This window comes from Aphelocoma coerulescens, chromosome 1 (genome assembly GCF_041296385.1).
Source record: "Aphelocoma coerulescens isolate FSJ_1873_10779 chromosome 1, UR_Acoe_1.0, whole genome shotgun sequence".
NCBI classification, from domain to species: domain Eukaryota; kingdom Metazoa; phylum Chordata; class Aves; order Passeriformes; family Corvidae; genus Aphelocoma; species Aphelocoma coerulescens.
This window is the reverse complement of record NC_091013.1, coordinates 97,650,681-97,663,592: the sequence shown is the minus strand read 5'-3', so window position 1 is coordinate 97,663,592 and position 12,912 is coordinate 97,650,681. Positions and strand designations below refer to the sequence as shown.

The following is a 12,912-nucleotide window of genomic DNA, read 5'->3' as shown; positions in this document are numbered from 1 at the left end:
GCTTTCCAGAGAAATATCTGCACCTAACACCTTTTTATTGGTCTGTTTTCTGTCTTACGAACTCTGTCCACACATGGCAGGTGGGGTATCTGTAAAAACTTGAGAACACATTGGAGAGTTTGAGCTTTACACAATGCTTTCTGATATTTAATACTTTCAGAGCATATGGTTTGGAGAACATTTACTGCTTCCTCTTCAAAAGTGTCACCTTTCCAGTTCAGCCTAAAAGTGGTGCATTGGCCAGGAAACTAGAAGGAGAAATGTTTGAACCATTACCACAAAGAGGAAGGCGCTAATTGAAATGCATAATAGACTTGTCATACCCTCCAATAACCTGGATGATAAATCTGATTTTTCTTTTGAAATATTACAAATGATTAAAAAAAGCTGACCAGGAACAATGTTACTCTGCCAGTTGAAAGCTACTCCAAAATTTTTACAGAGCTGGAGGGCAGCAAGGCATCCTTCACGCTTGGTTTGGAAGTCACACCTCTGCATTGATCTGCTGCTGCCCCATCTTTGGGTGCTAATGTTTTTATCCAGGATTCTAAGGTTGCAGTCCCCTGATACTTGTGTTGACAGGATGCAGTCCTAGCAGGGGGAGAGTTTGTGGAGCTGTCACGGGTAGAAGTGGGTGATCCCACCTTCTTCTGCCAGCTCAGCATGTGAATCTGGGTTTTCCATCTCTTGGAGCCCAGCCTCCCAGACTGTTCCGTTAGCTTGCAACCTATTTTGCAGTGCAGTCCTCCCAGATGGAGAAATCACTCCTGGATCTGAGCCTCTTGAGGATGGCACACAGACAGAGGGTCAGTGAGGCGCTTGACACAAGTGCAGGAATCCAGCAGAGCTTCAATCCCTCACAGTGCACCTGGCTTCCAGTCCTGGCCCTGCATTCCTGTAGGGAATATATTGTTCACTTCAAGTGGCTTCAGCTGGCAAAGGTTGTGGAAAACAGGCACTGAACAGCCATCCAGAGCACCCACGAGCTGCTGGCAAGCTTGAGCTAAGACTATGCATCCTCTTTGAAATGTGGTTTGGGAAGCCTGCTCAAATAAAGGCTGCCTTGCCTGCCTGGGGGTCCATCACCCATTTGTAGAGTGGCCTGAGAACTTCCAGCCATGTAAAACATCTCGCAGATTGTCTCACTGGCTGACTTTACTGGTTTGCCTAACAGAGCCAAGACAAGCCCCTTCCCAGCACCAGTGCTTGTGTGTTGGTTGTCTGTCTAGTGAAGGGAGGGGTGGGCCCACCACATCTTTCCATGAACGATCCTTTACTCAGCCTGAAATTCCTGCCACCACAGAGCCTCGCACACCTCCAGCACAGCCTCCTGCCACTGATCAGAGCTCTTCCCATGGCCCAGGTGAATCAGGGGGATGGGGAGCAAAAGAATTCGTTTGTTAGGAACAATGCATCTAGCTTGGTCAGCATACCAGAGCAGGAAGAAGAAGATAAGAGACTGCTGATAAAACCAGGGGGAGTCTCAGACAGGCATCCTGCTTCATCCCAAAACTAGCTCAAACCAGTCCCAAAGCTTAAACCCAGGCCAAAGGTATAAAAGAGCATGCGCAGGAGAGAAAGGTGAAAAGTTCAGACGAGGAAGACTCTCCCTGACTTCGTCACAAGACCCCCGAGAGACCCCTACCACAACCACCAGACAACACTGCGCAAGCGCAATGCGGATGTAAATGACTTTTGAGTTCATTATAATACGAAGCGAGGCTGGGCGGGGCTAGGTGATGAATATGTATGAGTTTGTTAGGAAACTTAATGAATATGGAACTTGTAACCCGATAAATACCGAGCTGAAAACAGCTGTAGGCACGCATGATTTTGGAGGAGCTATCCCCCATGCGTCCCAGCGCTGGAATAAAACATACCTACTTTACTACTTTTCTAGTAGTGGAGTCCTTTCCTGCCTTTCATTTGGCGAGCCAGGCAGGAGAGACTCTGCCCGGCTGCAGGATCGGCTGAGGAGCGGACATCCTAGGCGCGCCCCAGGGCTTTCCTGGCGGATCTCCTCCCCTCAGCTCGCTCACTGCAGCGGACAGACAACGACCTGCTAAAGCTGCGGACAAACGGTATGTTTTGCATTTAAGGTGCCTGTAAGTCGTACGCGTGGCCAGGGCTGCTGGTAAGCCGTGAGGAGACGTCCCACGCGCAGCGTAGTCCCTGTGAGGGAAAAGGTGGGGCCGGCAAGGGGGAATCGCCGACCGATAGAGCGGCCGCTAGCAATCCTGGGGGCGGATTGGGTGATTCCAAGGGGGGGTCCCGGTGGAACTTGTTACTGTGTTGGAAAAATACAAGCGGGACCCTGAAACTATTACAAGCGAGTGTTACGAACATTTTGCTACTAGTAGCTGGTTTGAATGTTGTTTATATGTTTGTGCAGACATTGGTTGTTGTCGGATTGCTTTTATGGGTGTGGATGTATATTCGGTCGTGCAGATGTATATTCGGTCGTGCAGATGTGTATCAGGTCGCTTATTCGTTTGTAAAACAGGAAGCTTGCGTGTTGCCGTGTGATATTTGAGAGTGTGATATTGAGACATTTGTTTGGAAGAGTGCTTGTTCGTTGAATTTGGAATCTTGACTGGAAGAACCTCTGCAGGAATATTAGTGGCCTTTGATTGAGAACAACCAGCAGCAGAGAATTTAAAGTTTGAAAGAGTACAAGAAATAGCTTGCTCTTGTGGATGTATCAGAACCTTTTTCAACGGGAGGACAGCAAGTTGCATGGATAGTAATGCAGTGTAAAGTTTGTATTTTGAGCCTGAGATTTTAAAGATTGTGTGTGGGAAGTCGCATTTGGTGCCTGAGGTTTGGGAGGTTCGGGAAGAAAATTGGGAAAGAATTGTGAGAAAGTGTGAAGAAAGATTTGGGTGGAAACGAGATAACGCTAGGGGACAAAACTCTCTCCATTCATGTGTCCTATCTGCTCGAGTGACAGAGAGGACTCCCTGCTTGGTGTGTGGGTGTAAGTTCAGTGTAGATCTTGTGGAAGTCGGAGAAAGGAAAAAAAAAAAACAAACAAAAAAAAAAAAAAAAAAAAAAAAAAAAAAGGGAGATTTCAAGCAGCCTTGGCAAAAGGCATAGGATACAGGTGACCCGAAGGGGGTGGCACAGTATTTGAGTAAGCTCAAATAGGATGGGAACCAGACAAAGTAAGGAAATCCCCAGAGCAAGCCCGCTCGGCTGTATTCTAGCCCATTGGAAGGAGATAGTAGGAGCTGGAGGCACAGAAAATAAAAAAACCCTTATAAAATATTGTACCCAGTGGTGGCCACTGTATAAATTAGAAAATAAAGCTAAATGGCCATCTAACGGAACTTTAGATTATAATACTTTGCTTCAGCTAATGCTGTTTCTGAGGCGGGAAGGTAAATGGGAAGAAGTTTCCTACGCTGATGCATTTTTCTCTCTCCGAAAACACCCTGAATGGCAGAGAGACTGTGGAATCAAACCCCCCAGTGATCCTATGGTGTTAGCTCTGGAAAAAGAAAATAAAAAGGGCCAAAGAAGAATTAAGCGCTGCTGCTCGTCGTGCAGCATAGGTCAGAGATGCATAAGGTCAGACAAAGTCTATCAAACAGCAGCTCAGGGACAAGATGATGATGAATTAACCGATTTGCTTAAGCCTCCCCTTAGGAGACAGGAAGAGGATGCGGACTCGGAAGGAACACCAGCGCCAACCCCCTCTCCCCCGGGCAGTCCTGTCTCGTCCCGAACCAGGAAACAGGTACTGATGGCACCCCTGAGAGAGGCGGTGGCACCTGATGGGGATACAATGTTGATTAGAGTACCTTTCTCTACTGCTGACCTAGATGCATGGTATAATATTGCCAAAAATTACCGAAATGATCCAGCAAGTACTGCTGAGCGCTTGCGACTTATAATTAAACAGCATAATCCAGATTGGGCTGATATACAATTGTTATTAGGTGGACTAACAGAGACAGAAAGACAGTTAGTTTTGAAAACAGCTCGAGACTTGGCAGAGGACTATTACAAAACGCAACAATTAGATGTAAAAGATTACTTCCCACTCCAGGAACCACACTGGAATCCGAATAGAACAGCTGAATTAAAGAAATTAAAAGGTTATCAAGAATGGATAGCAAAAGGGGTGGAAAGGGCTATTCCCAAGACCCTAAACTGGTCAGCTTTGTACGCAATAAGACAGGGTCCTTCCGAGTCACCATCCGAATTCCTGGATCGTCTGAGGGATGCAATGCGCCGTAACACATCGCTGGATCCTGGGACCGAGGTAGGGGAACAACAGCTAGTATCTTTGTTTATAGGGCAATCCACAGGAGATATCAGACGTAAATTACAGAAACTTCAGGGGCCAGAAGGGAGGAATTTAGAAACTCTCTTAGATGCAGCTTGGAGGGTATTCAGTAATCGAGAAGAAAGCTACAAGCAAGGGATGAGGAGATTAGTAGCAGTGGTAGAAGAAGGGAATAGAGGAAAACTTAGACAAGGACCCCCCAGACGAGGACCTCCCAGACAGGGCCCACCCCGGCTAGGTAGAGACCAATGCGCGATTTGTGGAAGGTCTGGCCATTGGAAAAATGAGTGCCCAGAAAGAAGACAAGAAGACCGCCAGAACAGAGGAAACCGAGGAAGGGGGAGGGTGGTTGCACATGTGAAAGAAGACTGAAGAGGACCGGGGGATTCCACCCTAGCAGATCCACTGGTTATAATGAAGCTAGGGGACAAGGAAAAAGAAATAGAATTTTTAGTGGATACGGGGGCAGCATATTCAGTTTTAAATAAAGCTTTGATGCCTGTGGAGAATGACTATATTGTGGTACACGGAGCAACTGGCCAATCTGAAAAAGCTTATTTTTGTAAGCCATTGAAATATAAAATTGGGAAACAATGGGGTATTCACAAGTTTCTATATTTACCCAATTCTCCAAAAGCACTCTTGGGAAGAGACTTATTAGAACAATTACAAGCAACCATTATTTTTAGGAATGGGGAAGTTATTCTGGAGGTAAATGACCAACAGTACATAGAGATACTGAGCCTAATATTAACAACCAAAGGCCCTGTGGAGGAAATCAGGGAAGAGATAATAAGCCAGGTGTTCCCAGGAGTCTGGGCCACAGATGTACCTGGGAGAGCCAAAAATGCAACCCCAATACAGATCAAACTCAAAGAAGGGAAACAACCAGTTAGAATTAAACAGTATCCCCTTAAAAGGGAAGACAGGGAAGGAATTGGCCCAATAATTGAAAAATTCTTACAGTTGGGATTGTTAAAAGAGTGCCAATCTGATTTTAATACTCCTATCCTGCCTGTCCGTAAACCCGATGGATCTTACCGGGTGGTCCAGGATTTACGGGCTGTTAATAAGATAACTGAGGATCTCTATCCTGTGGTGGCAAACCCTTACACTCTGTTAACATGCTTAACACCAGAACTAACCTGGTTTACTGTTTTAGATCTAAAGGATGCCTTCTTTTGCCTCCCTCTCCATGAAGCCAGCCAGAAAATTTTTGCATTCGAATGGGAAAGCCCTAAGAGTGGGCGCAAAACCCAGCTCACATGGACGGTGTTGCCTCAGGGATTTAAGAACAGTCCCACCTTGTTTGGAGAACAGCTCGCAAAAGACATAGAGTCCTGGGAAGCCCCACCAGGAGAAGGGAAGCTATTGCAGTACGTGGATGATCTCCTAATAGCTACCCGAACAGAGGAAGCTTGCACAGCCTGGACGGTAAGCCTCTTAAACTTCTTGGGACTCCAAGGGTACAGGGTATCCAAGAAAAAGGCTCAGGTGGTGAAACGGAAAGTGATCTATCTAGGCTATGAAGTCAGTGCTGGGCAACGAACTTTGGGGCAAGATCGCAAAGAAGCGATATGCCAAACCCCAAAGCCCCAGACAGCGAAAGAGTTACGGACTTTTCTGGGGATGACGGGGTGGTGCAGATTGTGGATTTACAATTACGGACTGCTCGTGAAACCATTATATGAACTCATTACAAAGGAAAGCAGAGATCTCCAGTGGACAAAGGAGGCCACGCGGGCCTTCAGCCAGCTAAAGAATGCCCTCATGTCAGCTCCAGCTCTAGGACTCCCAGACGTGAGTAAGCCATTCTTTCTATTTTCCCATGAGAAGCAAGGGATCGCCCTGGGAATACTAGCACAGGACCTGGGCCCATACCGACGGGCAGTTGCTTATTTCTCTAAGCAGCTAGATGCAGCAGCCAAAGGATGGCCTGGGTGCCTCAGAGCTGTTGCAGCAGTCGTGCTAAACATCCAAGAAGCACGCAAGTTCACCTTGGGTCAGAGAATGACTGTACTGGTATCCCACACGGTGTCTGCGGTGCTGGAAGTGAAAGGTGGGCACTGGCTCTCCCCACAAAGGTTCCTGAAATATCAAGCCATCATGGTGGAACAAGATGATGTAGAAATAGTGGTAACTAACATTGTCAATCCAGCTTCCTTTCTCAGTGGAAATCAAGGGGAACCAGTACGCCATGATTGCCTGGAGACCATCGAAGCCACCTACTCCAGCCGCCCGGATCTGAAGGATACCCCTTTAGACAACGCAGAGACCTGGTTTACTGATGGGAGCAGCTACATCATCAGTGGAAAGCGACATGCTGGGTATGCAGTTACCACCTGCCAGGAGGTGATAGAATCCGGACCCCTGCCAACAAACACCTCTGCACAAAAGGCTGAAATAATCGCCCTAACTCGTGCCTTAGAGATGGCAAAAGGAAAGAAAATAAACATCTATACAGACTCAAGGTATGCGTTTGGAGTTGTACACGCACACGGGGCCATTTGGAAAGAAAGAGGACTGTTAAATTCGCATGGAAAGAACATCAAACATGCAGAAGAAATAATGCGGCTGTTGGAAGCAGTCCAGCTACCTGAGAAAGTAGCAATCATGCACATAAGGGCACATCAAAAGGTGAGCTCAGAATTGGAAGAAGGAAATGAACTGGCGGACAGAGAGGCAAAAGAAGCAGCAAAAGGTGAAGTAACAACAACTGGGGCCTTGATCCCAGATGGACAACTTTCCCTAGAGGGTAAGCCAACATATAATAAAAAAGACAAGAAATTGATTAAAGATGAAAAGGGAACATTTAACCAAGAGGGATGGGCTATCACTGCAGGGGAAAAAGTAGTTGTTCCCTCTCATTTGCTATGGGCCGTAGTTAGAGAGGAACACCAGAAAACACACTGGGGAACAAATGCCTTATATAATTACTTAATTGAGAAAATTATCGCCAGAAACTTATACGAAACTGTTATGCAAGTAACTCGACAGTGCAACCTTTGCCTCCAGACTAATCCCAAAAATACCCCTAAACCAAAATTAGGCCAAATTGGGAGAGGCCATGGGCCAGGACAGCAGTGGCAGATTGATTTCACAGAACTTCCAAGAAAAGGGGGGTATCGATATTTGTTAGTGCTAACAGATACTTTTTCAGGATGGCCAGAAGCTTTTCCTACTAGGACCGCTAAGGCTCGAGAAGTAACAAAGGTTTTACTACAAGAAATAATACCGCGCTTCGGAGTTCCAGCCACAATGTCATCAGATAGGGGACCACATTTTATTTCAAGGGTGGTACAACAAACTAGCCGACATTTAGGCATAGACTGGGAACTCCACACTCCATATCATCCCCAGTCGAGTGGCCAAGTAGAGAAAATGAACCATATGATTAAGCAGCAAATTGTGAGATTAGGGCAAGAAGCTAACCTACCCTGGCCCCAATCTCTCCCACTTGCATTGTTACGAATTCGGACTAAGCCCAGGATTAAGGAGAAGCTAAGTCCCTTTGAAATACTTTATGGGAGACCATATGGGGTACAGAAAGGAATATCTACCCAAACAGGGGAAGAAACGCTAACCACCTACATGATTGCTTTAGATAAACAGCTTAGAGAAATTGGAAAACATGTGGCTGGAACTCGAAGTCGAGGCCTAGACGGTCCTGTACATGGCATTCAGCCTGGAGATTATGTATATGTTAAGTCTCTTACAGAAAAGACTCTGGAACCACAGTGGGAAGGACCATTCCAGGTGCTCCTCACCACTTACACCGCGATTAAGATCAGAGAACAGAGTGCCTGGATTCACCATACCCGAGTAAAGAAGGCTCCAGAGACCCCTTGGAAAGTGACCCCTGGGGATGAATTGAAATTGAAGTTTACTCGAACAAAATGAAAATGTTAGGGTGGCACGCAAGTATAACCCGGAAAATTGTTTTTCTCACAGTTATAATTGTAACCATCAGCCAGGAAATTATTCCTAGGGGAGAAGACATATGGTCTCAAGCCTTTATGCGGGTTACTGGACTCATGGGGAAATATTCTGATTTAAAAAATTTAAACCTGTTGACTGTAGTCATACACGGAAACCAAGTGTATACAAAGCAAGAGTGGGAAAAACAAAGAACTTGGCAGCTCCAGGGGACTGTAGGAGAAAAAATCAAGATTGGATGCCGAATGATTAACGGGACTACTCACAAAAAAGCAACCCAAATCAGTGTCTCAACTACTTCTACAGACAAACACCGTGAAATCTGTAGTTACGCAAGTGAAGCAGACTGTTGGTATAATTTTACATTAGTACAGACTGTGGAAGTGGTTTGTCTTTGGGGCCAAGGCAGTAATGGACTCTCATTCAAATTCCAGATAAATGCCATGGCTAGGCCCACTATGACCTACTCTGGCAATCAGATCCGAACCCAGGTCACACTACTTAAATCTGAGCCAAAGGTTTATGAGATTGGCCCTTATGTAGTGAGGAACACAGGCCAACAATTACTGCTGTTTAACCCAGAATGGTCTCTTAAGCGTGTAGAACTACTAATGCAAATTAACATTTCTGAAATCCAACCAGCCTGCTCCCCTTTAATTCAAACATCCCTTGAAGGGTGGACAGCCTGGCTGCAGAAGCAAACCCCCCTCAAGGGCAGAATGCGGAGAGACCTGAGTGGCATGCTAGGAACAGGGCTGGGAGTTATAAATGGAATTGATTCAGAGATACTGATGAATAAACTGGCCACGGCAACCAGTGACCTGACCAAATTAAAACAGCCCCTACAATCTTCCCTATTAGCATTAGGAAACAGCCAGTGGCAAGTCTCAAAAATACTCCCAGACCTTGCAAAAATCAGCAACCTGGATCACGAACTGATATTAAACACACTTGGCACAGCTCAGGACAATGTCTCATTAGCCTTTAGCTGCATACAAGCTCAATTATGGATGCAGTCCACAGCTTCCTTAATCATAAGAGAGGGTAATGAAGGTGTATTTCCTATTGAGATCCGAGAGGCTGTTTGGAACAATGCTACTAAATTAGAAAGAAAGCTCCAATCCTGGTGGACCTTGGTAAATTTCACCTATGACCCAATGACTAACATAGCTACTGCCTTTGTGCTTACGATACGGAATGCCACAGTTTATGTAATTCATCCTATTGTCGCATTGGGATTAAACCATAAAGGGACAGTTTTCTACCCCTCTGAACATAGAGTATGGGCTCGGATGGTAAGAGAAAAATGGCAAACAGTGAATTTAGAATCTTGTATTACACGGGAACAACAAGGATTTATCTGTGAAAGTAATACACTTGATGCCAGAGACATATGTCTTGATACAGAACAAGGCATATGTCACTTTGAGATCCACCCAGACACTTCACCGAAAACTGTACTCGTATATGTTGGGCAAGGCTGTGTGTGCTTAAGAACTACCTGCACTTCAATGATGATAGATGACAATGTTATAAATGTAACTGCCAGGAATCACTCTAATTTTTGTATTTGTAATTTTGCCAAGATTGTTGGGTGTGACTTTTCGTATTTAGCACCAGTCGTATCTCATCAATTAATAAGGTCTAACTATACCGTTTACCATAAATTGCTACCCACACCTATTGGGATGAACCTAACATTAGTAAAGCAATTAGTAAAGCATCAAGACCTCATGGAAATTTTGAAAGAAATCCAAAGAAACGGGGAAAAGACCTTAGTCACTGTCCATTATGACACACAAGAAATCAGCAGAATTTTGCAAAGAGTGAGACAAGACGCAAGTCATAACTGGTGGGACTCACTTTTCGGGTGGTCACCTACCGCAACTGGTATCCTAAATACGTTATGTCACCCCATCATTGTCTTATTAACCTTGGTTAGCACCTGTCTTGCGCTGTCTATCGCGTTACTTATTTGGAACTATAGAGTACTAAAAAGACTATCAGTCCTAACTACTTTGTCAAACGCACACGGGAAAACATTAAGAAATGCCTACCAAAAAAATTCATTAGGAGAAGAATTTAAGTATTAGTAAAAGAATTTACTAACTCTTTAGAAAAGGGGGGACTGAATCAGGGGGATGGGGAGCAAAAGAATTCGTTTGTTAGGAACAATGCATCTAGCTTGGTCAGCATACCAGAGCAGGAAGAAGAAGATAAGAGACTGCTGATAAAACCAGGGGGAGTCTCAGACAGGCATCCTGCTTCATCCCAAAACTAGCTCAAACCAGTCCCAAAGCTTAAACCCAGGCCAAAGGTATAAAAGAGCATGCGCAGGAGAGAAAGGTGAAAAGTTCAGACGAGGAAGACTCTCCCTGACTTCGTCACAAGACCCCCGAGAGACCCCTACCACAACCACCAGACAACACTGCGCAAGCGCAATGCGGATGTAAATGACTTTTGAGTTCATTATAATACGAAGCGAGGCTGGGCGGGGCTAGGTGATGAATATGTATGAGTTTGTTAGGAAACTTAATGAATATGGAACTTGTAACCCGATAAATACCGAGCTGAAAACAGCTGTAGGCACGCATGATTTTGGAGGAGCTATCCCCCATGCGTCCCAGCGCTGGAATAAAACATACCTACTTTACTACTTTTCTAGTAGTGGAGTCCTTTCCTGCCTTTCACAGGAGTGAAGATGTGCAGAGGTTCATTGCTGGAGGCAGCTGCTGGTGACAGCGCCCTGGTACCTCTGTGGGTGTGCGGCCTCTGTGGCTGCGGCCGAGGCAGAGCAGGAGCAGCGCTGCCGTTTCCACCCCAGCGCACAGCAGGGATGAGCACCGTGCCACGCTCCGGAGCAATCTGCTCTTGCTGCTAGTGGTGCCGGGCTCTTCTGCTCAGCTGCTTTTCTGGGGCAGCTGTTGGCACAGCAGAGCTGCTGACAGGCACCAGGGCAAGCCTCCCACGCTGCAGGATGGGGCTGCAGCTGACACGGCCCCCGTACCCAGCACAGGCCGCAGTGTGTGCTCGCTTAGTGGGGCAGATCGTGCACCAGAGCCCAGCCAGGCTTTTCACTGCCAAGTGATCTGGCAGCAAGCGGGAGGAATGGGTGTGCAAGCAAGGTCTGGGGCTGCTGTCTGCTTGAGGATGTTGTGGTGGAGCATGTCCCTAGGGAGATGCACCTCTTGGAGTGCTCGAGCACCAGAGGGATGTGGAACAGACATGAGGATTTGTGCTGCTGGCTGCAGGGACAGATCCACTTCCTGGGGGCAGAGGTAGCCCTCTTTGTAAGCCAACAGCTGAGAGCCAGCTTCTGACTCCAAACAAACCCTGAATCAGCTTGAGGGCAAAGACCAGAAGCTCAGAGGACGTTTTCAATGCTGTCCAAACCCTTCCTCTTCTATTTGTTACTTCCATTAGCTAATTGAAATGGAAATCAAGAAAGATATCAAACATCTCTCAGAAAGGGCTGTAAAACTTGCAGATAAAAGTTGGCAATTGCTCTAAAGCACCTCCCTGGCCCTTGCCCCAGGCAACTACCCGAGGCAGCAATGTGTCCTTGGGAACTGGAGGGATGGGGCACCCAGAGGCAGATAGATCAGACTAGCAGCATCTGATTGCCACTGAGTGATAGCTGAGTTAACAAACCAAGAGATATTAAGGAGAGTGACTGAAGAAAGGGGGGAAAAAAGGCACTGCAGGCACTTTGTGCCTCTAATGATGGCTACGATGCAGCAAATGAGGGAAAATTAGCACCAGACAGGCAAATGGCAACTGATTTCGAGAGGCACCGAATGAGACAAAATTGCAAAGAGAAGCTTAGAAGATTGATTCCATAGCAATGATACTTTATCTCCCAAGGAATCCAGTGTTCTTACTCACTCACTCACTCACTCACTCACTCACTCCCTCCCTCCCTCCCTCCTTTGGTCACTGTCTGTACTCTGGGAGCTCTCCTTTCATCCTTTTTAGTGATCCTCCTTGTTCTTATTAAATACTAGAGCTGAGAAAATAGTTAGAGCAGGAGTGTGAATTTGATTTTATGCAAATGCTCTCTCCCACTTTTTTTAATTTGTGTCTGCAGCAGCTTTTTACAGCATTGAAGGTGAACAGGAGCAGGAACTCATCACTACTCCAGTGGCCAAAATCTGTTGTGTTCAGCTTCACAAAACAGTCTAAGAAACTGGGATGGCCTGATCACAGCTAAGGTCAGGGAGGTTTGGCTTGGGACACAAGGAGAATGGCTGTGTGAGGTGGTTTGTGCTTGTATACCAGAGGGAATGGTCCCCTTCCTCAGTCGGTTGGGCAATTTAAATAAATGAATTGCTGAACTCTGTTCATCTCCAAAGCACTGGGGATGCCATTGCATTCTCTCGCTTTGTGGCTGTGACATGTGGTTGTTTCATAATCATAGGACAAAAGCTTGTCAAGGACAGGAAGAGGTGTGTGTCATGAGGAGGGAGCCTGTGCACTGCTCCATGCATCCTTCTGCATCTGGTACCGACTCCAGGGTCACCTGTGAACAAGGAACAAGGCTTGACAGCCAGGCCCAGGTCTTGTGTTCAGTCGAAGGAATGCAGTAATTTAGGGAGTGGCAAGTCTACAGCCTGGCACTCTCCCTGTGGCAGCAGTTTCTGTCCAGTGCTTACAAACAGCAGGGACTCATAGCAGAGGTGGACTTG

The 12,912-nt window shown here is 46.3% G+C and overlaps 1 protein-coding gene across 4 annotated transcripts; it reads left to right on the top strand.

Annotated features, from left to right (window-relative positions):
• Positions 1 to 1,370: 1,370 nt before the first annotated feature.
• Positions 1,371 to 10,883, top strand: LOC138112808 (uncharacterized). Of its 4 annotated transcripts, none has more exons than XR_011151864.1 (2): positions 1,371 to 2,081; positions 5,493 to 6,467. XR_011151864.1 is itself a non-coding variant. In XM_069020395.1 (2 exons), the coding sequence occupies exon 2, from the start codon at positions 8,188 to 8,190 to the stop codon at positions 10,318 to 10,320; it is 2,133 nt and encodes a 710-aa protein (XP_068876496.1). In that variant the 5' UTR covers positions 1,371 to 2,081; positions 8,000 to 8,187; the 3' UTR covers positions 10,321 to 10,883. The 4 variants fall into 4 exon arrangements, 3 of the variants coding, with proteins under 3 accessions (XP_068876496.1, XP_068876503.1, XP_068876510.1); XM_069020395.1 differs by lacking the exon at positions 5,493 to 6,467 and adding an exon at positions 8,000 to 10,883; XM_069020402.1 differs by lacking the exons at positions 1,371 to 2,081; positions 5,493 to 6,467 and adding exons at positions 3,037 to 4,267; positions 8,000 to 10,883.
• The last annotated feature ends 2,029 nt before the right edge of the window (positions 10,884 to 12,912 follow it).

Bases quoted from the DNA above. Each gene is read 5' to 3' on its own strand.
- LOC138112808 (XM_069020395.1), top strand. From the start codon at position 8,188: ATGAAAATGTTAGGGTGGCACGCAAGTATAACCCGGAAAATTGTTTTT.